This window comes from Lissotriton helveticus, chromosome 2_1 (assembly GCF_964261635.1).
Source record: "Lissotriton helveticus chromosome 2_1, aLisHel1.1, whole genome shotgun sequence".
Classification (NCBI taxonomy): Eukaryota; Metazoa; Chordata; class Amphibia; order Caudata; family Salamandridae; genus Lissotriton; species Lissotriton helveticus.
Window position 1 is genome coordinate 1,248,163,244 of NC_136059.1, and position 25,214 is coordinate 1,248,188,457.

Consider the following 25,214-nt stretch of genomic DNA (forward strand, 5'->3'; position numbering starts at 1 on the left):
GCCCAAGAAAGTCTAAAAAAAAGAAGGCGTAGGAGCCTGTGACGTCAGCAGTCGAGGAGTGCGCTGAGCTTCTTTCACTCAGAGTTCAGCAGCAGTCAGAGTGTATGCATGCACGCTGCCAGACACAGGCGTCTACGCTTCCTCCCGCGTGCCTGGAGACAGCCACTTGCCGCAGAAGGTAATGTCTAACAATAATAATCATATTACCGCACGTATAGGCTGTACGCTACAAACTGCGGTGTCCCAGGGCGCTGATAAGTGCGCTTGTGGAATGTTGTTACGTCCTGTTAGCGAGGTTGTTTCTGGAAGAGTTGCGTGTTTGTTATTTTGTTAAAAGTCGGTTTTTGGCACGCAGTCGGGGCTGTGCAAAAGCGGATACCTATTCTCGTCTTTCCTTGTAGGTTGCTCGATAGTCCTGGCTCGGCCCAGGATGCCAAAGACGTCACTGTTTGGAAGTTTGAGTCGCGAGGACTGTTTGGTGTTCCCTCCCGCGCGCTGGCACTCGCAGCTGAGCAACAGATTAGTGGAAGTAGCTTTCGACTCACTGATGGTCCCTGAGGGTTTCTTATGTACATAGAGGTGTATGGGTCCACGCTGGCAGCAGGGCTTGAGGGAAGATAAAAGCCTCGGCTGGCTTTAATAGACAGGCTACGTCAGTGCTCTGTGGTTTCCAAAAGTGCTGGAATGAGTTTCACAACAGGAGCGCTGGCCAGTGGCGCCGCTTCACTAAAGTTACATGAATTTTAAACACCCATAGTGTTATGGAACCAACACATTTAGAAAATGCCAGACCCTTTCCAAACGCCATTGTTATTTTTGTTAATGTGGACTATCTTAGAATTTAGTAAATAATTAACTGATTAAAGTGTAAAATATATACATGAACAGAACTATTGATATTAGCCTTTTAAAATCTGAATTTAAAATATGAATCCGTATATATAGTTTGCTTCTATTGATAATCATCCACTTTCCTGACTAATGCTTTAATATTGTTTTCTGCACCAACAGCTGGATGTATGCTACTGAAAAGCAGCTGAATGGAAGCAGTCACTGGGGCTTCATCGCTACATATAGTGGGGCTGGTTACTACCTGGACCTCTCCAAAACCAGAGAGGTGACGGCCGCACAGATCGCCACCCTGAAGAAGAACCTGTGGCTGGACAGAGGGACCAGAGCAGTCTTCTTGGACTTCTCAGTGTACAATGCCAACATCAACCTCTTCTGTATCATCAGGTAAAGTAAGCAGAACACTGACCATCTTATTGGATGGTCAGAAATCAGAGGAGCAGGTAAGGCTGTGGTTTTTGCCACAGGTAGGCGGCTGTTTTGATTTCAAGTTGTGGAATCTTTGCCAGAGTTAGTAGGGTATTTGGACAAGGTGGTGGAGGTAATCATTATTTTTCCAGATTTTGTTTGTTTGTTGTGAAAGCAAAACACTGAAATGAGCCAAAACATGGAAGTTATTACATTTCTGTTAAAGCCCAGCTATTTCGATCTGTGAAGTATTTGATAGGAAAAATGCTTCTCACACAAACCTTGAAATAGCGGAGCCTAGCGCTGATATTCCATGGACTATTGTACATAGAATCTAAGGCAATCACAAAAGTATTTATTTTTCTTTGTCTATTTTGGTTGAGTTCCATATTTAAAACCAAGTTCCATAGAATAAAGATGCAACAGCATATTGCAATAAAGATAGAATCTGAATCTCAGCCAATTGCTTTTGGTACATACAAGCAATTCAGTGTACATATGGATTGTCTTTTACATTTTTATCCTAGATTAAAATTCATGTGAACCACTTACACAGTACAAAACAAACTCTGTCTCTCGCAATTTATATTCAATTATACTTTGCAATGACACTGCATGGAAGGGAGAGGACAGAGAGAAAAGCACATAAGAACCTATACAGACATAGATATAATTACCCAGTATGGTGTGGAAACCAACTCCCAGGCCTAGGAATTGGAAAGATCTGGTGAACAAAGGCTTGAGGACAGGAATCAGAACAGGACAGATGACCTCTCTATCTCCGACGCTTGCTTAGCACCCCTCTCTGACACTCTCTTCCTCCTCAAGATTCTTCCGCGATCTTCTTCTACAACTTCTAACAGGCTGTTCAAGAGCTTTTTCTTTTTTGCTTAATGACAACAGCTTTTGCAAACAGTTAAACAAACTAAAATCAAATTCCATATACAGTCATGTAAATGTCAGACTTCTTGCACATATTATATTGTTCATAGGTTTCAGGTCAACAAATCATCATTGGCATATGTACATTTCCCCAAATCTTTTAATAAGATTCATATATTCAGCTGCACACTCCTACCGGCCTCCTAGCCTATACCAACATAACCCGTCCATCCTCCATGATAAGCATACTGCAAGTTTGAGGGCCATTTAATTCCAGTCTAATAGTTTATGGCTGACCACATAGGATTCTGCTTCTATTTTCTCTTGGTAGTTATTCCACAATTCGTAACGCTTATTTTCATACCTACTGCTTGTGATTTAGTTAAGACGTCAATTTCAGCGTATACACATTTTTCAAGCCCTCGCATCTAGTCCGATATCAAAGGGACTGCGGGAGCTTTCCAGGTTCATATCAATATGACTTTTCTCTAGTATTAATACTAGGTGCAGAAAAGCATTCACATGTTTAGTCTTTTGTATATGGTTTGAAAGACAGTAGATTACCTCGTTAAGGGCTAAGCTACCAAAATACCATAGTCGAATGTTTTTTTTTATGTTTCTCCCCAGTATCAGGCTATTATTGGACACCGCCACACTATGTGATAAGTCATCTTCAGTTGCTGGACGCGTAGGGCACACGCTAGAGCCCCATTTAAACATATGTCATATTCACATCTAGGTCAAGTTGGTGAAATGTATAAAATTTAATTGCTTATAATTTGGTCTAGCATTTTTGACACTATCTTACCCCTGCTCAAGCACCTCAGCAACTTGGCTTTCGATAGTTTCAAATCCGCCATCTTTTGAGTGGTGTTATTAGCTTGTCCTGCTGTTGCAACAGTGTAATATATAGGTTTGCGATGGCTTTATGGTTATTTCGGTGTGTTAGTGCAATTTATACTATTAATGATGTATGAATGATGTAATGGGAATCTCACATGTAGTGCCACAACATTTTTTTAATTCGTAGCTGGCATTCTGAACTGAAATGTGCTGCCGTGCTGGAATTGTTTCTCCATTGAAAACCTGCTCCTAGTCCTTTATAACATGTTATTTGCCTAATTTTTGGCTTCTGTTAATGTGGACTATCTCAGAATTTAGTAAATAATGAACTGATTAAAGTGTGTATATATATATATGTATGTATGTATATATATATATATATATATGTATATATATATATATGTGTGTATATATATATATATATATATATACGTACATACAGAACTACTGATATTGGTCAGCTAGTGTTTAAAAGCATTACATAACAGAAAATTATAATTTCCCTCAATAATACACCCCACATAAGTCATCAAATGAATGAACAACTCCTTCATCAAAAAGGTTACCCCATTTCAGTATTCCTGCCTCCAACCATGGTAGAACGTTGTGATTATTATTTAACTTGAGGCAACTTGGTAATGACCACAATGGCAATTCAGGAGCAAAGTGAGTCGGTCTACTTTTCGATTGTTCATCGGTGTCCCCGCACCTTTTTGCTACCCTCATTAGCAGGTTTCCTGAGGAGTATCTCTTGTCCTTTGTCCAACAGTCAGGCAACTAAAAAAATGTCTCCCAGGCCCATCATCACATCATCTTGCTCGGGACTCTGTTCTTGAGACATCCACCTCACAAGCCATTGAAGCTGGGCTTCGGCATAATCTAACTCCTAGTTGAGGGTCCCTAGTCCATCCCCAGCGGAGGGGGCATACTCCTTTATGATACAGACTCCACGTCTTCTTGCGTCCCACATCAGAGAAATTAGGATGGAGTGCAAATCCTTGAAAAAGGTCTATATAAGTACAATCGGCAGTGCACGAAAGAAATTATAGTATTCTAGGCCGTACCATTTTTGATGGTGGAACATGACCCATGGGTGACAGAGGAATCAAAGCCTAAAACTGGAGTGATTGCCTGGCTGCTTGCTGTTCTCACTTGCCTAAAGCTGCTATTGACTAAGTCGTGTTCTTCATGGATAATATTCACTCCCAAAGTCTTTAAACTTTTGAACCTGCCATTGCATGCCCACCAAGGGTAATACATGAGGTTGTGCATTAGAGTTTGTCCCAATTTATTTTAAGTCCCAAAATCCTTCCAAACTCATCCAAAGAGTTCACCGGTAACTACAAATTGCTAGCCATATTCAGGAGGTGTATCAGGGCGTCATTAGCATATAAGGATATAACATGTCATTTTGCAAAAGTATTTCTTGGTTATTTGTCTTGTTAGTGAATCAAAGGGAGGGAGATACAGGCTATTTTTTTTATCCAGGTCCTGCATACATGCCCGTTAGTTAAGCTCTACAAAAGTGGTATGCAGTTCCTAATGTCTAAAGCAGGAGGTAGTGTGTAATCAAGAGCTCCAAATTGTGGTGTGGAGTCAAAGAAGTAGAGAGAAGAATCTTCTCCTTTTGGAAAAAGACCCTCACACACCCAGCCAGCTATGTTTGCTTCATCATCTGGTCTGCTCCTTATCGGGTCGGCGCTGCAATACCCGATCGGCACCCTAGATGGGGCCTTCTTGGCGGAGATCTTTATTCCATATGCCGATGGGTGAAGTGCATGTGAGGGCCCTAGATCAGTGTAGGTGATAGTGATGTGTAGGGATGTGGGGTAAAATAGGGGAGGTGGCCCACTCAAAATAATTTTAATGAAACGTGGCCGCTACCTTAGTTAAAAGTAAAAAAGGCATGTATCTCCACTCTAAGGATGTGAAGTTTATTCGGTTGTAGAAAAGGTCAACATGTTTCTTGGCCATTAATCTATTAGACGGCAATTCTTCAGGACCAAATAGGATCTACCTACACTTTTTGGTAGTGGTCAACAATAAAGTGAAGTGAGGAAGTGACCACCTTTACAGCACCCTAAAAAGTGGTACCTGTAGATCTAAACACACCTGCAAAGCAAGACACAATAACAACATTAATGTATCATGTCACGATATTCTGATTGAGATGGAGACGAAAGGCATCAAACAGTGTTCATGATGCTGCTCATGCATGCTAAACACAAGTGACTACTGGCATAAGTGATGTGAGCACTCAGTATCACTTGGAATGTTAAAAACATATTAAAACTAAGCAGCTGAGGAGAGCATTCATCATAAAAACTCACCCCATTAGGGTCAAGGTTGCATGGCATCAGTACCGGCTGGTGTAGACACTAATGTGTTGTGTCCTGGTGAGTAAGAAGAGAAATGAAATGGATGTTAAGGGGATGAGACAACGTCTCCCAGGTGCATTGGCCTGGAGGAGTAGACAGCCATACAATGGACAAAGGCACCCAACAGGACTTCCCTGTATGCAACTCTCCATGCGACAATGATCAATCTCCAATTGGGGACATACCATATTGTTTATTCTGCCAAGAGACTGTGAAATGCGGCGGGAACCCCAGTCAGCGCGCCGGGTAGCCCACCTGACACTCACCAGGGTGGAGACAGGTCCGCATACAGTGCACATGACACGACCCCACAACCAACAAAGTACACATGAAACTCAACAGTATACAAACAAACCCAGTGTAGAGAAATTGCAAACAGGGTACGAAATACGCGGATCAATGGAGGCTAGTGGTGCCCCAGTGTGTATACTCAGAGGTATGTTGCCCGGAAAGGGGGGAGGAAAGCGCTGAGGCCATTATTAACCCACCGCATTGAACCGTGCTCCTCTCCACTGGATCGGGACGGTGCCGGTAGCAAATGGAGCCCAAGCACGAGCAAGGATGACGTGCTCAGGGACATAGTACTCCAGTTACTCACGGTTCCTCTGGAATCAGGTCGGCGGTTGTCCTACCCTCACACAGCCGGTCTGGGCAGTGTTTAGTCATGTTAGAAACTTGTTTCTAAGTACCCGCACGTGGCGGGGCGGAACTTCCGGTGATTCCTTCGACGCTCAGTAAATTGACTAGAGTGCGAACCTGATAGCGGGCGCCATCTTGGGTTACCCTTTAGCATCATGAGCTTCCCAAACCAAGCCTGTTGCAACCACGGGATTACCGCATTTCCCATAGTGGTATAGGCGGTAAGTGCTGGAAATGGAGTTTAATTTCCTAACTCTTATCCACAAAAAACGTGACACTAACAAAGCTGACCTACAGAGATAACCTGTAATTCATAATTTGTTATAGAATTGGCCAGAGCAGACTTAAATATACGCTGCGTGTGGGTATGTTTGGTTAGGTCTCATCTCTAAGCAATGCTGGCTTTTTCACCAACAACACTATGCTTTCTGGTACCATCAGTTTTGGGCTACTGTTCTTAGCATGTGTAGGCAGTGACTGGAGCTGTCACGCTTGACATGGTGCCATTTGGAAGCTATGAATAAGTTAAGAAAATGTTTGCCCGATGCCCAGATTATTGGAAGCAAACACTCTGTGGTCTGCATTCCACAGCTGGATCCTCCAGAAATAGCCTATTGGATGGTTGTGGTTCGACATGTCTTGTACAAGTGCGAGTGCTTAAATCGCTGTCTTTCAAAATAGGTAATAAGAGTGTGGTTATTAGGACGCGTCTTGCTATTGCTTGGAACTGATTAAACACTTCTTACTGCAATTTAGAATTGTGTTGTCTTCTCCACAGGTTGACAGTTGAGTTCCCAGCCACTGGTGGCCTGCTCACGTCCTGGAAGTTTCAGACGGTCAAGCTGATCCATTACATCTCCCCTTTCGATATTGTCCTGGCAATATGCGAAATCACTTTCTGCCTCTTCGTTGCATACTACATAGTGGAAGAAATTCTGGAAATCCGCACCCACCAGTTGCATTACTTCCGGGGCGTGTGGAATTGTCTGGATGTTGTCATCATTGTGGTGAGTATTTGCTGCACTCTGATAAGAAACAATCACCTGAGTGTGGATGGCCCACCGATACAGAATCACAGCACACCACATAGGAAATAAGCAAGCTAAATAAATATAGGCTGATCTGCTTCTGCCATGATGAAGGGCTAGCTACTACACATGGGCATTGTGAGGATAGGTACTCTACCCAGGTATTGTGAGGATAGGTACTCTACACCGGTATTATGAACATAAATACATATGACTTTTGCATCCTGCTTAGTTTGCATAGTAAGGATGGACCTGGACTCCCCTCTTCTTTTAAAAACTTTGCTCTGATTATTGCGTTGTGGAAGCCAACAAACCAAAAGATGATCATTGAGTAAAGGACTTGGTATCCTTTCAGCCCTGAAAAGGGGTCCCCCTCATTTGAAGATTTGATTTGCAAGGCCTATATGCGTTGAGGAATTAAATGATATCACATCTTTACAGTTTCCTGGCTGTTGTCTTTCGCAGTTTGAGAACTCGCAATTGGACTACATTGCTTGGGAGATGCTCCCTCTGGAATTGTTAGATAATGGCTGCTGTTGTGATAGCGTCTCTGTAAAAACCAGTATTTATTAATTTCTATGGTCACTTTTTAAGGGCACACGGAGAAGACTTTAATTTATTTTTCACAAGCCTAACTCTTGGACTTTGCCGTCCAACCATTTTGAATCCATGATGTTGAGTAGTAATAAAAAATATTATGGAATGTCTTCCCAAACCTCCTTGTAAAAAGTTATTTTTTTCTGCCATGTACGGCTTGTGTGAAACCTTGGACCGTGACCTATCCTTGTGGGGAAAGATTGATTCTCACTTGTATAATCCTCAAAGTTAAATTTGCAGCTGGCGGTATGTTGAGGAGCATGTTACACTCCTTTAAGTGTGTGATGGAAGCTCATTTTATTTCTTTAACTAGGTTACTGGGAGTGTTTCTCTTAAGGACAGGGACACACTGTACTGGAATTGGATACATACCTCATATGTGCAAGAAATGCAGCATGCATACAGTCTGAGATTAGGCAGTGCTGTAGAGTGTAGCTGATCAACATAAATTATCCCGTAGAATGAAGGCGGGTGGTTGATAATGCCGAGGAAGGAAGATTGTAATACTTGTATATCAACTGTTGGTGTGGTACTTCTCTGTGTGGTATTGGCTTACCCTGCTGCTTTGCTGCAATTCTTTGAATATGTTCCTGAATGACGTGATCCTGTCCACCACTGCACCCCAGATCTGGAGTGGACACACGGGAAGGGTGAAGAGACGGTGTAGCTATTCTTAAGTTGGGAAAGATTAGAAGAAACTAGTTATTTTGAGGGTTTCTTTATGTAGCCTATTGTAAAGAATTGGCTTGGTAGTTTGGTCTGCCCTGTTCCCATGATGCACTGGGCCAGGGCCAGACCAATTTGCATGTAGCCAGGTTCTGAACTGGGATGGTGCAGTGAGCTAAAAAACGGTGATGGATCAAGCCCTGATCTTTTGACTGGGTAGGAGTGTTCTGCTTAATTCAGATACTCTGTCCATCACCACCCCCTGTTATGAATCGTTTTGGCCACCACAAGTGTGGAAGGGCATACTCAGATGTGAGTCCCTTGCTCACTGCACCAAAAAAAATTCCAGTAAAGAATTGGCTTGGTAGTTTGGTCTGCCCTGTTCCCATGATGTACTGGGCCAGGGCCAGACTAATTTGCATGTAGCCAGGTTCTGAACTGGGATGGTGCAGTGAGCTAAAAAACGGTGATGGATCAAGCCCTGATCTTTTGACTGGGTAGGAGTGTTCTGCTTAATTCAGATACTCTGTCCATCACCACCCCCTGTTATGAATTGCCTATTGTAAGCATTTTTCCTTTAGTCCGCATTGTTTTTCCAACCAGAATACGGATGTGGTGCGCACAGTAAATATTCACCATCCGTATTATTGGGCTGTAGTATATCTTGGACTGGAATTGGCAACAGATTTTAATATTTCGATCAGCTTATTAATAGCGTTCGAGGCATGTGGGCTGCTGAATTCATATCTTGTGCATAGATTGCCGCCTAGTGTTGGGTCCGGATGATTGCACATTGTTGTCCTGGAAGAGTCTTCGAAGTATCACGAGATAGGTGGCTCCTCCCCTGGACTACAGTGCGCATGGGCATCGACTCCATCCTCAGATTGTTTTTTTCCGCCATTGGGTTCGGATGCATATTTGTTAACTCAAGTTCGGAATCGATAGTAAACTTTCTTTTTGGCCAAAAGGCCTTTAGTTATCGTCGGTATTGTCTTGCGATCGGTGCCCAGTTCTTGTTCCAGCTCGGTTTCCGAGCCGAACCTCCGGAGGAGCCGCGTGGCTTTTCGGCACTGAAGGCCCGGTCGACGCCAGAGGCCTTATCGACGAACCATCATGGAACGGAGCCCGTTCAAGAGATGTCCCGTTTGCAACTCAAAATATCATCATATCGACGTCCACCCGGTGTGCAACAAGTGCCTGTCTCCGGATCACGATGAAGCCAGCTGTATGGCTTGTTCTCGTTTTCGCTCCAAGAAGACGATTCGACTTCGACGCGCAGCGCGCAAGGAGGCCCAGCAGACGGCACCTGACCCGGTGAACATTTTCAATACCGAAGAGGATGAGGGAGTCGAGCAGGAAGTTCGAGAGTCTGATCCTGCATCGGAGATCAACTCCAACTACGACGCAGATGTCGAGATGGTCGATATTCATAACGTCGTCGACGAGGTAGGAGACGACGATGTGGCCTTTGGGGCCGGAAAAGCTAGCTCGGGCGAAGAGCAAGACCCGATCGTTGGTACGGGGCCCGAGACGAAACACTGAATAAGGCTCAGGTCGAGGGATCGCCACATGGCCTTACCCAAGATCGTACACTCAGTTCTACGGCCTCGCATCAGGGCCTGGCTACGGACATTTCTAAAGATCCACTGGTTGACCGATCGAAAGAGAAAGCATCGGTGTCTACACAACCTAAAGCACTGGAGGCAAAATCGAAACCGAAAGTGCGTATTGCTTTGGTCGGCTCGAAGTCCTCCGAACTATCGGCACCGACGAAGCAGAAGAGTGTTATCGACCCGGTGAGGTCGCTGAAGGGTGTCGAGCCGAAGACTGCGACACCGAAAAAACTGGTCAAGGACGTCGACCCGAAAAAGTCGGTGCCGAAGGCCGTCGACACTGAAAAAGGGCTCGGAAGGTTCTAGATCCTACGCGTCGACCAGATAAGGCTACAAGCGGTACGAACCTCGAGCCCACACCTGGCAGTACCTCGAAGGAACCCGTCGAGTCGACACAGCCGTCCGCCTCCTTCTCCAAGCAGGTGTCGGAATCACTGAAACGCATTAAAGAGAAGGCTTCTCCTGTCGGACCGAAGGACACTCCAACACCGAAGCCTCCCACTAAACCTCAAAAATCGTCGGCACCCATCCAGTTCACACTGCCGCCGAAAGTGGTACCTAAGGCCTTCGCCCCTAAACCGGCCGTCGAAGCGTCCAAGAGGGTGTCCACGGGGCCGAAGCCTACAACTGCGGACCTTGTCACAAAGCATCGACAGCCCCCGCTTGAAGAGCAGTCAAGGCAATTCATCGACGCAGACACGGGTAGACTTTCTATTTATAAACGAAAGATCGCCCCTGAACAGCCTATGGAGTCATATAAAATTCCATTGAAAAAGAAGGATTCTACTACTTCACCTCTTCTTGTTGAGCCTATTTCACCACATGGCCAAGACACTGCTCCTATCTCGCCAACTTACTCGGATGTGGAGACAGGAGAAGGTGACAATGAGGAGTACAGTTATCCTATAGACACTGATCCTGAAGATCACAATGAACCCTGGGCAGACGCTGCTGACCCAGGAGATCCACACACTGCCCCAGACAGTCAGGTGTATGCTGTAAAAACCTTGCCTACTGAAGACTCGGCGGCGTTTAATGCGCTTATTGAAAGGGCAGCCACAAATCATGATGTCCAGCTCCATGCTGACCCTATTGAAGTGGATTTTTTGTTTGACACCTTCTCCACCTCGGAGAGAACTGTCAAGACTCTACCAATGCTAAAGGGTGTCTTAAAATATGCTGGAAACATTTTTAAACAAAACACGAGAGCAAGGGTGATAAACCCCAGAATTGAGAAAGTACAAGCCAGCACCTGGGGACCCTACCTATATCAAGGGACAGTTGCCGTTAGACTCTCTGGTTGTTTCAAATGCCCGGAAGAGGACAAACTCGCAAACAACGGGTGATTCTCCTCCCCCTGACAAAGAATCTAAAGGGCTAGAAACATCACGGAAAAGGGTGGCAGCTCAAGCGGCCAATATCTGGCGCATTTCCAACACTCAGGCACTCTTAGCCAGATATGATAGGGCTCATTACGATACACTTGAAACCCTGTTATAACACTTGCCAGATGAATATAAGGAGGCAGCAGAGATGCTCATACAGGAAGGGAAGCTTATATCAAATGCATCTATCAAGTGTGCGCTGGACGCAGCAGACACCGCGGCCAGGGCAATTAACACAAGTGTAATATTGCGCCGACATGCCTGGCTGAGAATCTCCGGCTTCAAGCCCGAGATACAAACCACCATACTAAATCAGCCTGTAAACCCTGATCACTTATTTGGACCCGAGGTGGACACCACCTTGGAAAAGATCAAAAAGGACACTGAGACTGCAAAGTCTATGGGGGCTCTACAGTCCCAGCAGTTTAGGGGTGGTTCTTTTCGTCGCTCAAACAATAGAGGAGTTTCCAGAGGCCAGCTGTCACAGCAGACACAATACAGTAAAGGAGGCGCGCAAACCACCTACACCAAACAAAGTAGAGGTGGCTATCGTGGAAACCGCACCAAGGGCAGAGGTTGTGGAAACAACAGCTCCTGATCCTCCGCCACTAACAAACAGTGACGCCTTGTCACTGCCCCCCGACCATGCCACACTAGTCGGGGGGAGACTGCAACAGTTCCTACCAGTCTGGACATCCATCACTACAGACAGGTGGGTGAGAAAGCTTATCCAGCACGGTTATTGTCTGGAGTTAACATCCACTCCACCCAACATACCCCCAAAACACCGTCCTATGTCCACAGAGCATTTGCACTTATTGCAGCAGGAGGTACTCGTCATGCTGCAAAAAGGAGCAATAGAGCTCATGCCTGTGGAGGAAAGAGGTACAGGGGTGTACTCGATGTACTTCTTAATCCCAAAAAAGGACGGGTCCCTCAGACCCATACTGAACCTCAGGCCCCTAAACCAGTACATCCTATCAGAACACTTTCACATGCTCACATTGCAGCAGGTTCTACCGTTACTCAGTCAGGGAGACTTCCTAGCAACATTAGATCTGAAGGATGCATATTTCCATATTCCGCTACACCCGTCACACAGAAAATACCTCAGATTCACCATTCAAAATCAACATTATCAATTCAAGGTCCTCCCTTTCGGAGTGACGACGGCACCCAGGGTGTTTACAAAGTGCCTGGCGACAGTGGCTGCACACCTACGGAGACAGAACGTTCACGTCTACCCTTATCTGGACGACTGGCTTATCCAGGCGAAGTCGGCCAAGCAGTGTGCCGTCCACATGTCCCACACCTTTCACCTTATTCACGATCTGGGGTTTTCACTGAATTATCCAAAGTCCCACCTTCAGCCCGCCCACGTACGGCAGTATCTGGGCGCGACAATAGATACTCTGGCAGCCAAAGCACAGCCAAATTCCGTGAGAATCAACAGCATTCAATTGCTGATACAAAAATTCAGACCACAACACTCTCTTCCGGCACGAGTGTTCATGCAGTTGATAGGCATGATGGCCTCCTGCATCTTCATAGTCCTGCACGCGAGACTACATATGCGTCCGCTTCAGGAGTGCTTAGCACGTCAGTGGAACCAGGCTCACGGACAGTTGAAATACCTAGTGTTGGTGACCGGTCGTGCATACAACTCTCTGCATTGGTGGAATCCACAAAACCTTTGCAAGGGCCGACCGTTCCAAGAGCCTGTGCCACAGATTATTCTGACAACGGACGCATCTCTCCAGGGATGGGGAGCTCATGTACTCCACTACACAGTGCAGGGACTATGGACAGCGCAGCAAAAGAAGATGCACATCAACCTTCTAGAACTGATGGCAATCTTCTTGGCAATGAAAGCATTCAAAGTACATCTGTGCAACAAGGTTGTGTTGATCCGGATGGACAACATGACGGCCATGTACTACATACAGAAGCAGGGAGGTACACACTCTCCACAGTTGTCTCATCTGGCTCAGAGCATGTGGAAGTGGGCCATTCAGAGAAACATCTTCCTCATGGCGGAACACCTCCCGGGCAAGGACAATCAGATGGTGGACCTGCTCAGCAGGCACAGCCACCAAATGCACGAGTGGGAGATGCATCCATCTGTACTCCACCCGTACTTCCAGCAGTGGGGTCATCCAGAGATAGACCTGTTCGCCACAAAGGAAAACGCCAAATGCCAAAGCTTTGCCGCCAGGTTTCCACACCCACAGTCGCAAGGCAATGCGATATGGATGAACTGGTCAGGCATATTTGCGTACGCTTTTCCCCCAGCACCTCTGATACCGCTGGTGGAACGCAAGCTGAAGCAACACTCGATGACACTCATCCTGGTTGCTCCAATGTGGGCACGCCAACCATGGTACACCACTTTCCTAGAACTATCCGTGGTGCCGAATCAAAGGCTGCACCTCACACCCAGGCTTTTGACGCAGAACCATGGCGACATTCAGCATCCAGATCCGCAACAGCTAAACCTGCGATCTGGCTCCTGAGGTCTTAGAGTTTGGCTACCTCAACTTGCCTGCCGACTGTATGGATATCATAAGAGAGGCAAGAAAGCCCACCACCAGAGCATGTTATGCAGCAAAATGGAAGCGGTTTGTCATTTATTGTGCAGACCACGACATCGTCCCGCTAGATGCATCTACTCACAACATCATTTGTTATCTGTTACATCTATACAAATGCAATCTGGCCTATGCTTCCATTCGTATACATTTGTCCACAATAGCAGCTTATCTCCAAAACAGGCAGCACCTTTCGCTTTTCAGAGTACCTGCCATTAAAGCCTTTCTGGAGGGACTAAAACGAGTTATTCCTCCCCAGAACCCACCGGCTCCTGAATGGAACCTAAATGTGGTCCTCACCAGACTGATGGGTCCACCTTTTGAGCCTCTACACTCATGCGAGATTCAGTTCTTGACGTGGAAAGTGGCTTTCCTAATAGCAATCACATCGCTGCGACGCGTTAGTGAACTCAATGCACTCACTATCCAGGAGCCATTCATACAGATTCACTCCAACAGGGTGGTACTCCGTACTAACCCTAAGTTTCTTCCTAAGGTGGGTTCACAGTTCCATATCCATCAGACTATAGAACTGCCAGTGTTCTTCCAAAATCCAGAGTCTGTGGCGGAGAGGAAGCTCCACACACTGGACGTCAAAAGAGCTCTAATGTACTACATAGATAGGACCAAAGATTTTCGGAAAACAAAACAACTGTTGGTTGCCTTTTCGCCACAACACAAAGGCAACCCCATTTCCAAAGCAGGTATAGCCAGGTGGATCGTTAAGTGCATTCAAATTTGCTATCAAAAAGCCAAGCGCACATTAACGGTTCCCCCACGGGCCCACTCCACGCGAAAGTTGGGGGCCTCCATGGCTTTCCTTGGAAATATTCCTTTAGAAGACATATGTAGAGCAGCCACATGGTCTACCACACACACATTTACAAAACACTACTGTGTAGATGTGCACTCCAAACAGCAGGCAGCTGTAGGGCAGGCTGTTCTAAAAACACTTTTTCAAACTGCTGCAGCTGGCACAGGCGGCCGCCGCTAATGGAGGGACTGCTATGTATTCTATGCACAAGATATGAATTCAGCAGCCCACATGCCTCGAACCGAATATGCTACTTACCAGTATGCATCTGTTCTTGGCATGTAGGGCTGCTGACATTCATATCGCCCGCCCTCCTCCCCGGCGCCTGTAGCGGCTGCAGCACTTACAATTACTCTTAGCATGGTCCTCACTCACGGTGTTACACTCCATCTTTGCCACAATGGCGAAAAACAATCTGAGGATGGAGTCGATGCCCATGCGCACTGTAGTCCAGGGGAGGAGCCACCTATCTCGTGATACTTTGAAGACTCTTCCAGGACAACAATGTGCAATCATCCGGACCCAACACTAGGCGGCGATCTATGCACAAGATATGAATGTCAGCAGCCCTACACGCCAAGAACAGATGCATACTGGTAAGTAGCATATGCGATTATTTCCATAACCATAAATTGGGACCAAAGCTGAAGCATTATTTTTTTTTCATTAGTTCTACCGAGGATATTTGTAGGGAACACTTAGGGGGCCATTACGATGGCGGCCTGACAAAGTCTGCCCGCCACCGTAATGGGATGCGGGACCGTCCACCAGGGGTGCGACGGTCCCGCACCTGCCCATTCCGAGCATTGTGGCGGGCGCGGGCGGTGCTCACCGCCCGCCACAATGCTGGGAATGGACGTTGTGCATTGGCATGCATAAGGTGACACCACCTTGTCCATGCCAATGCATCCCTGTGCACCCCCCCCCCCCAACAGCGAAGATGGCATGACTTTCCATGGCTGGAACGTCGCCATTGAAAGGCTGATCTCTGCCCTCATCATAATATGAATGGCAGTGTCTTACAGACACCGCCACCATATTGTGGCAGTTTTCCGCATGGTCGACGTGTCGACCGGCGGAAAAGCGGCGGACGGTCTTCTCGTCCGTCGCAGACCCCACAGCTATCCTAATGTGGCGGGGGGTGAATCATGGATGGATGGCGGGCGGATTGCCCCCACCTGAAGGGTGGCCAGGCTAGACGGTGGTGGTTCTTGCAGCCACAGGGGCTTCTGGCACCCATTTTATGCCCCAACTCTTTAGCATCTTGTTTCAGTGCAGTTTCGAAGCAGGAGAGAATGATTACGAAATGTGTTCTCATTTGTATTAGGTATTGTGATCAGAGCAGTCCTGTTAATGGCATGATACTGTAGAGCTTAGAACCAGATGTACAAAGCCATTTACAGTTCAAAATTGTGCAATTCGCAAAACCACCTGGTTAGGGATCACAAAATGTTTTTTCAGTAAATATTAAATCTATTTTGTGAGTCTTAAAAACATTTCCAACTCACAAAACAGGTTTACCGATGCAAACTGATACGTACTTAGGAGGGGGGGGGGTGTAAAATTTCTGATTCGTTATGGTATGAATTAATGGTTTGCAACTCCTTTGAGGTCATAAACCATTGATCAGTTGCCGGCACCTCAAAGGAGCAGTTTATCTGATTCGAAAAGACGATGGTGTCCCTCTCAGAAAACCTTCCCCTCTGTGAATTGTGCCTGCATCCTCTGAGGGTGCAACCATTGGTCCAGCTGTTATAATCTGAGTAAAATTGTGGTTTTTCCCTTAAGTTTAAGATTCCGTTTTAGGTGGAGCCTAGAGTATGCGCACAAGCGCTGCTCTGGTGAAGATCTGCTGTAGTTCAGTACGTGAGGGAAGCCCCACCCACTCCCACGCCCATATTTTTAATTGGCTTGTTTCTTTGTCCTTCGTAAATGCTGCCTTCGGACTCGTTTATAGGCTTGTTAGTCCCTCCATGTTAGGGCCATGTCGTCATTTGTATCCTCCCATGGCTACTGGCCCCTTTACTTCGAGTGTTACACGGTGCGTGTTATTTAGACTATGAGCACTATTCTCTTTAAAGAGGTTCTCCTACTGCCTTCTCTACTCCCCCTCCCTCTCATTGTCTGTGCCTTCTCACCCCTCCCCCACCCCCGTTGTCTGTGCCTTCTCGCCCCCTCCCCGCCCACATTCACGTTGTTCGTGCCTTCTCGCCCCCTTCTCCTCTCACCCACACTCCCGTTGTCCATGCCTTCTCCCCCCACCATCCCGTTGTCCGTGATGACTATCGTTTGCGATGCAATAGGTCTTGCATAAATGTGGGTCCTATTGCCTTGCAAATGCTTGTTAACTTTATTGTTCCAATATAATTTTATGTCCTCTCCTCCGTCCCCCCCGTTGTCTGCCCATATGGTATGTTCAATGTCAGTTTGGAACGTTGCCCAATGCCTTTTCTCCTCTGTGTGAGAAGAGCTAGAGACTGAATAAAATGTTTAACTTTTTTTCTACCTCGTTTATTATTTACCTCACAAGCCCCACTAGTTTTCCAAAACAGGAAACACTTTTTTCCTTTTTTTTACAGCAGCACCTGTTCCTATAAGGAACATAGACTCTTTAACAAAAATAAAAATAAATTCCAATAAAAGTTTCTTGTTCGAGAACTGAAACACAGAAATGGTGGTATGCTGTTCCTTGCAGGGTACAGTTCCTGTGTTTGTTGCCAATCACTCGATGTCACAAGATAGTGTCCTGCCTAATTAATATTGATTATGCTAGTGATGCTGCGACTGGAGATTTTTCAGTGAGACGTATTCGTACATATGTCGCAATACAAAATTAAAGGCTAGTCCCAAAACGTGTGTGCATTTTGCTTCCAATTTTTATTACATGTCCCTTAGTTATTTAACCGTAACAAAGCCACTCGGATAACCTATAGAACATTCTTTGAATCCTTCTCTGTAAATGTTTCCTTGTACTGCAGCTCTCTGTGGTAGCCATAGCAATCAACATCCACCGAGTGTCGACTATCAGTGGACTTCTGAAAAATCTTTTGGAGGAGCAGACGACCTTCCCCAATTTTGAACCACTGGCATATTGGCAAATTCAATTCAACAATGTTGCAGCCGTTACTGTTTTCTTTGCATGGGTTAAGGTATGATTTTTTTTATAGCAATATATAGTTTAGATGTTCCCAAATTGTGTCATCATGTATAATTCATTGTTTTCTGCTTTCTTCTGTGCTGTAGTGGGTGACTCATTTGCGAGTGCTGTTCGACTAAATTAGTCCGCAACAGTTTTGTTATTTTTTATTTTTATTCTCTTACGTTCTATAGAGCATTACCCAGTAGAAATGGTAGGAAATAAAATATGACTTGCAATGTGTTTTGCTTGCTTAACTTGCATGCTACTCAGCTGTCTGCACATTTTTGGGTTCACCTTGTAGCTGAGATGTTTTCTTCAAGACTTGTTTCTTACTTCCTAGGTGGCTGGGATGGTAAGAGTAGGATGAAATGAGGAGGCATCGGGCCATAGCCATGTCTCACCAACCCGGACTCTAAATGAGACTTCACTTTTTTGTGGGGATCTTAAGAGGGCTTTGCCTAAAAGTCTTTCTCAAGCTGACCAGATAGATAACTTAACAAGCATTGGCATAGCCAATAGGTCTCGCTTTTGGGACTGTATAAGTATTTAGTTAAGCAGCACAATATCATTGGTACAATAGCCTCAACTGCTGCATGGCTAAATACTTATAAGGTCCGAAAGGCGAGACCTATTGGCTATGCCACTGCTTGTTTTGTTATGGGGGTGCATAAATAACAGGAGGGTGAAGGTAATTCAGTCAGTTAGTTAGTTAGTTGGCACACTTCTAGCATAAGACCCGCAAATGTGACATCAAAGGCCTCGCCACATGGAGGAAGTTAACCAAAGCGCCACTCTGAGGTGTTTGATGGCCTAGGTGCTGCAATCAGCCCCCTGGCGTTCTGCGAGCTAAGTTCCTGCCCCTGGCATGTGTCTGAAAGTACTCGGGGGGGGGGGGGGGTGGGGGGGGGGAGGGAAAGGGGAGAAGGAGGGAAGCAGGAAAAGTTACCGGGGAAAGAAGCAATGGATGACTACTGGCGTGCACCAACAAAGATAGAACAGAATGTTTATTTAGGAGTCTGGAAAAACATCATTAGATCTTTTTGGATAGCACAGGGCACCTGAAATCTGTTGGGAGTGCGCTGTGGCAGGAATGCGCCGCCTGCAGTGTACATACTGCCCATCATATTGCCTGTTTCACTCTAAAGACCATAGTAAGTCTTTAGCTGTGTATTTGATCTCTCAAACCACTCCCCTCCTCTTTAATTAATGCTAAGAAAATCTGTTTGCATCTTGTCAACAATCTTATGAGAAAAGCGCACCTGCATCTACAGCGACGCTTCGTCGTGACTGTGTTAGATGCACTTCACCAGCACACCGTCTCCACACCTGCCCTGCAGTGAATATCAACAGGGACAGAGGTAATGTCCATGGCGTATTTTCACTGCTGGTTGCCACTGGCAATGGTATTGGTGCCATGTGCCCTAATGCAGTCAAGGAAAATGACCCACCACCAGTCTTTTAGAAAAACAACACACTTCTGTGGTTGTAATGGACCCCTGCTGCACCGTTGATAGGTACAGCCCTGTTGTTTGCCACCCACTATCTATTCTGCATAGTGTGTGTTGGAACGGGAAAGGTTGTCCCATCCATCCTGGTGCACTGCACAAATCTCGGGGGTACGTGTGTGCACGCGCAAGTGTGTGGGAGCAGAAGGGGAGACAGTTATTTCAGGAGGGAGCGGCACGTGAGCTCTTCCAATGCATTGAAGCCAGTGGAGATGAGCTACATTTCCATGCCATACCTGCGTGATATACAGGATATTAAGTCCTGCGCTACAAACAGAACTATCTATTGGCACTTACATAATTTGTGTTGTCATCGGCTTTCGTGTGGGGTGGGACCTGGCCCTGGGGCGATGAAAGCGGCGGCCTCTGCCAGGCGCACGCTGGTCACAGCATCCACAGCTGCCTCTCACCCAATGTGTGAACAAAATGGCGTGATCTTCCTCACTTTTAGTGCAGTACCCTCTCTCCTCCACCTAGCCAGTGGGACACCACTGTTGTCATATCTGAGCTCAACGCCAACCTTCACCCATCGGGTGGCTGGATAGCGAAGGAGGGCATGGTGGTAATGTGGAGTACACTGGTGAGAGCAGTTGGTCAAAGTGGACAGAAAACAATAATAGGGCTGAAATCCAATGTAAATATGGAAAAGGATAAGGATTCACACTAAGCTTCTCCAGTGCTGTTAAATGTTTCTCCTCTGCCAACAGAAAGAGCGGGAACATACAATTTGTAAATTCCTCTCAGATTTGCGTACACAGTAAGGGGCCCAAGTGAGATTCACCTACATTGCTTTTCAAAGAAAGAGCAAGTGGCAGGAAAGAGCAAGTGGCAGGAAACCCCCACATTTGGGGGGGGGGGAAATCTTTGTTCTTGTGAAAAGGGAGTGATAATGACGGGGGGGGGATTTGTCAACAGCTGCGGTCAGTGTTGTCAAAAGAAGATGGATATAAATAAGCATTCAGTGCCAAGCAGTCGCGCGAGGTGTGACTGGCGGGCCGAGCAGGCCTATCAACGCCTTTGCATGTTCGGCGAGCCGGAAGAACGCGGAGCCTTTGAGGGGAGAGCAGTTTTTCTAAGAGAAAACTGGAACCAGAGACCAGCTAAGAAGGATACAAAGGGGTAGAAAGCTAGTGGAAAGAGAGAGTGATGGTAAATACAAGTGACTCTTAGTCATAATAAGAAGTACAAGTCAAAAACATGGACGATCAGGGCTAGCTGCAAATCTTGGTAAGATCTCACTTTTTTCGTTTTTTATATTTTATTGTAATTCCTTAAGTGAATAGCAAGAAATTCTGAACCACGAAGCAGACATCATTGTAAACCTAAGCATTTTTTCAGTAACGTTTGTCATCTTGCATTCGCAAAAGCATTTTTAATATTTGTTTACACTTTTTTATTGCGGCAAAAAAATGTTTAACGACTTTTCACAAGTTCTGGTGGCATTAAACCTGTTTTTATTCCGCTTTTTTGGTGAACGGAGTTTGGAAACGAACCAAAGATACTGAAGCATTGAGTGGTAGTCTCTACAGGTGGGGGCTTTTGTAGCGCCATGGACGGACAGGCGTTCAGCGGAAAATCCAAATATGCACACATTGGCGAGGGTAACGGTACAACCGCCCTGTATAACAAGCGCTAAAACACAAGCGCCTCTGCTCGTAAGTGCGCTCGCGCGCGCTGCTATAGTTACAGCATGCCGAGCTTGCAAATAGCTTGTGAGACAGGGAGCAAGAGGTGAGCCAGCGAGTGGTGCGCGCGCTGGCGAGAAGAAAGCCAGATGACACCTCCGTTTGACCGCAAGCTCTAGGCCACAAAATGGTGTGGTAGCATTTTCTGAAGCCCACTTACTAAAAGTCTCGCCAGACAGCGCATGCGCTGGCTCAGGCAAGACCTAAAAAAGGCATCTTGCTACCCTGTGATCTTTGCACGTGTCTGGAGGGACTGTGGTAGAAGTACACGGGGTCGGTGCTAGTCTCCCTACAATCTCACCACTGGTCAGTAGACCATTATCTCATTTACACTTTTTTAATCCCCTTTTGTAAGATGAACCACCTATAAAGCATAGTGCACCTACAAATGAGGACATGAAGGGGAGATTCTACAGCACCCAATAGCCATTTCTTTGGGCGGGAAACTTCATTCCCCATTAACGCCATAGAGACAGTGCAGGGAAGCCATCACTCTTCTGGTTTCTGTCCACTTTCTGCACAACCCCCAGTGCAGATAGAAGAAAGAAATTAAGGGATTGTCAAGATGACCCGCATATAGGCTGAAAGGGATAATGCAACACCTCTTCACTACAATAACCTTATTATCACATCAGGATATTGCTCCTAGTTTGACCACTGCCTTCAAAAGGATGGGTTGAATTGTCCGGTACAGACCTATTCAAAAGGAATAGAATGCCAGCTTGTGAACAGAGATTTGAGCTTTCCTTGGTAAAATGAAGGGAAGAAATTTAAGAATTCCGAACGATTTGTAATGAGTCACCTGTACATCCCCGACCTGCTTGTACTTGCAGTTCACCCCTGTGCAAAAATGGTATGCTAAAGACAAAGCCTTTTTTACATTGATGTCATGTGTAACCTTTTAGGTTTCTTATTATCATCAATGATGTTACAATGACCTCTTCACCCATTAGGTACCATTGGGCATTGATCATTGACCTAACATCCTTGCTAAGTGCCAAATGAAACCAGGTGCTATACTCTGGAAGGTATCAGATGAGAACGGATCCTCATCCTCAGCTGACCCACTGTACCTACCCAAACATATGCTTATCACTGAAGGTAGAATGACAGGTTATCCCAGTCTCATTGTAAATGCCTGAAAACTCCAGCTCCATCCCAGTTTTTGGTCCCCTTCTGCATCAACGGTTGTGTAGTGTCTTAATGTGACCATTCCACGCCCAGACTACTTTGACAGCTCCTCAGTTTTTGTCGTACCCTCTATGAATCTAGATCTCCAGTACCAAGATTAACAGAGCCTTAGCAATTACCTCACCAAAAGTGGTTCCTCCGAAACCTGATATTGATCTAGGCTCAGTCTTTTTGGATTAAATCTCTCATCTTCAATTCTGACAAAAACAGTCAACAAACTAAGGGGGCACCTACATGAGGTGGTCCAAAAGCGATATATTGTATGTTATCTTTGAGAAAATTATATTGGATTGTTTGGGTATCAGTAGGAAAGATCGGCAAAGCAGATGTGTGAGCCTAAAGTGTGAAGGAACAACCATACCAGTATCTGTGCATATCGTCAGTCCACCTAAAGTGTTATACGTGATATGCCGCATTCTCTTATTTGACTTGTGTACACGTGTAACAATTGTATTGGGTAGTGTGTTCCATGCCTCAAAAGAAGAGACTGCTTATAATTTTGCTTTTGCATGCAATAACTTGCAGGCCTGTTCTCTCACTTAAATATAGATCTGAGGTTCCAGAAACTTTTTTGCTAAATGTAACTTCTTTCTCTGCCAGCTCTTCAAATTCATCAATTTTAACAGAACGATGAGCCAGCTTTCTACCACCATGTCGCGCTGTGCCAAAGACATTCTCGGCTTCGCCATTATGTTTTTCATAATTTTCTTAGCGTATGCCCAGCTGGCCTTCCTCGTGTTTGGAACGCAGATAGATGACTTCAGCACTTTCCAGGATTGCATGTAAGTAGTGTTGTTGTAGCACAAATTGTTGGGGCGGGTATGTACTCGAGTCCTGATTACCTTAGTGTCGGAAGGTGTCCCTAATAATTCTTGAGTCTTTCATTGTAACTGCATTATAGTTCAATATTTTTCTTTTGCAGATAATCCTACTACAGTAGCTTGAGCGATTAAGAGTATTATGTTTTTGGGATATTGCAAGCATTGGGCAAATGCTCCTTTGTTAGGTTATTCATATGTAAAGCATAATGAAGAAGTGAGGCAGAAGAATGCCACAGATGTTTTCCTCTGCCCTCTGTAATTTCCTATAGAAGTAGATTATGTATGTTGCTGACTTGGTCCCCCTGCAAAATTACGGTAAATACAGGTGTACATTTCCAAGATAAATTTTATGTGAATTTATTTTTTCCACTTTCTTTTTTAGTTTTACTCAGTTCCGCATCATTTTGGGGGATTTCAATTTTACTGAAGTTGAAGAAGCCAATCGAATTTTGGGACCAATTTATTTCACTTCTTTTGTGTTCTTTATGTTCTTCATTCTTTTGGTATGTACTTTATTCATTTTATAAAATTTATTTTATTTCCATTTCATTAACTATCCAGTACACTGTTGGCTCTGATGCTGCGTTACAGCCTTACTCTTTGGTTTTATTTCCAATGCAAGTCTGTGGTGTACGTAAGTGCTACTTGTGCCATTCATGTTGTGCCTAATAAATAATAGCATGTCATTTTAAATGTATGTGGCAACAGTGTCCGAAGTGAATAGATTTTTGCGACTAGTAAATTCTGATTGTGGAAACCATTAACATTTTTAGAATTCTTCTAATATTATCAGAGTGCAATACTTACTATTGCTTCCGTTTCAGGCTCTTTGTTAAATCTTGCTTGGCTGGAGGCTGTGAAGTTTTGGTTCCTATTTATTAAATATATGCATTTTGTTCATCCTTGTACCTGTACATAGTCTTATTTTTGAGCTGTTCATAATTTTAATTCGAAGGGAGGCCACTTTTGGGACCAAAAGCAGTACATACAAAAGCCACCTCTTGGCAGCCAGTGCAAGGGCTCATATTCCTCCATGCTGGGACCATGGATCAAGGAGATATAATTATACCTGGGTACCCTTACAATGTCTTTTACAATGGTGGGTGCCTTAGAGTCCTGGATGTTAGATACCGGAGAAGGCCAGACTATCCACTGACCTAGTTCATACGATTGGTTGAAGAGTATAACCAGTGACCAATTGGACACGTATGTTTATGGTCCGGTACAAGTGGTAATAGAAAAGTGGGGACCGGTCATGATAATGTTTAGTCTATCCTTGCTTCCAGGTAAAAAGATTGCGTTAAGTGATCTGCTGAGGTGCACATGAAGTTTCATATTCTGATCAGTCACCGATTTTTTAGATCTCTGTTTAGGGTTCACTGGAAAACATTGGATTTTATGTTCACTTATGATACAACTAATCTATAGACGAAACAACTCCATTCTTGGCTGATGAGGACATAAGCATTGGCACTCATCAAGATCTTATTGAAATGTATTCATGTTGTTTTTCACAAATATCTGGCCTCATTTGTACATCTCAGAAGGCGAAGACCATGGCCAAGTACTTTACTCAAATGTTGACTTGTGACTGCCACTTTGTGATTCATTTATCAAGACGCCTACCCCTCTAGTCAGTCACACCCATTTTGCTGAGAATGTTGCTTTATTCGCCACACTTTCACATTCAACCCATGCTTCATTAATTCCTTAACAGTTCTCAACCGTGTTTGTGATGTACTTGATGTGCCCCATAGCGTTGTTTATGTTGCTCTCAGATGAACAACATTGTATCTCTTCAGGATACTGGGTTTTGGTGTAAAAACCGGGTTGGAATTAACACCAGTTTTGCGATTTCCCGACCTTGTAAATGTAAATGTATTGCGACTTATATAGCGCACGTATCACCCGAAGGTATCAAGGCGCTTGCTTAGGGAACCCGTCCTGGTATTCCCCTGTGAGATACCCCCGCAGGGTATCCACAAGGTGAAAGCCAGGCATCCCGCCGCGAGGGGCCGTAGTGGAGATTAAGCAAGCTATTGCCCAGAGTCGCAGAGTGTGACCCCGTGATTCGAGTAGGCACCGGAGCGAGAATTGTCGAGTCCGTGGAATTTTTGAGCCCGAGACCCGCCGAGGCAGGGAATCGAACCCTGGTCCACGGCCGATCTCAGCTTCCGGGTCTG

The 25,214-nt window shown here is 45.3% G+C and overlaps 1 protein-coding gene across 1 annotated transcript in view; it reads left to right on the top strand.

Annotated features, from left to right (window-relative positions):
• The window catches only part of PKD2 (polycystin 2, transient receptor potential cation channel), a 239,049-nt gene that overhangs the window by 133,577 nt on the left and 80,258 nt on the right, over nt 1-25,214 (top strand). Inside the window, exons 5-9 of the mRNA XM_078676197.1 lie at nt 1,012-1,236; nt 6,778-7,006; nt 17,669-17,839; nt 22,811-22,992; nt 23,414-23,534. Of these exons, the coding sequence (XP_078532323.1) occupies nt 1,012-1,236; nt 6,778-7,006; nt 17,669-17,839; nt 22,811-22,992; nt 23,414-23,534 (928 nt within the window). The remainder of the gene's footprint in view (nt 1-1,011; nt 1,237-6,777; nt 7,007-17,668; nt 17,840-22,810; nt 22,993-23,413; nt 23,535-25,214) is intronic.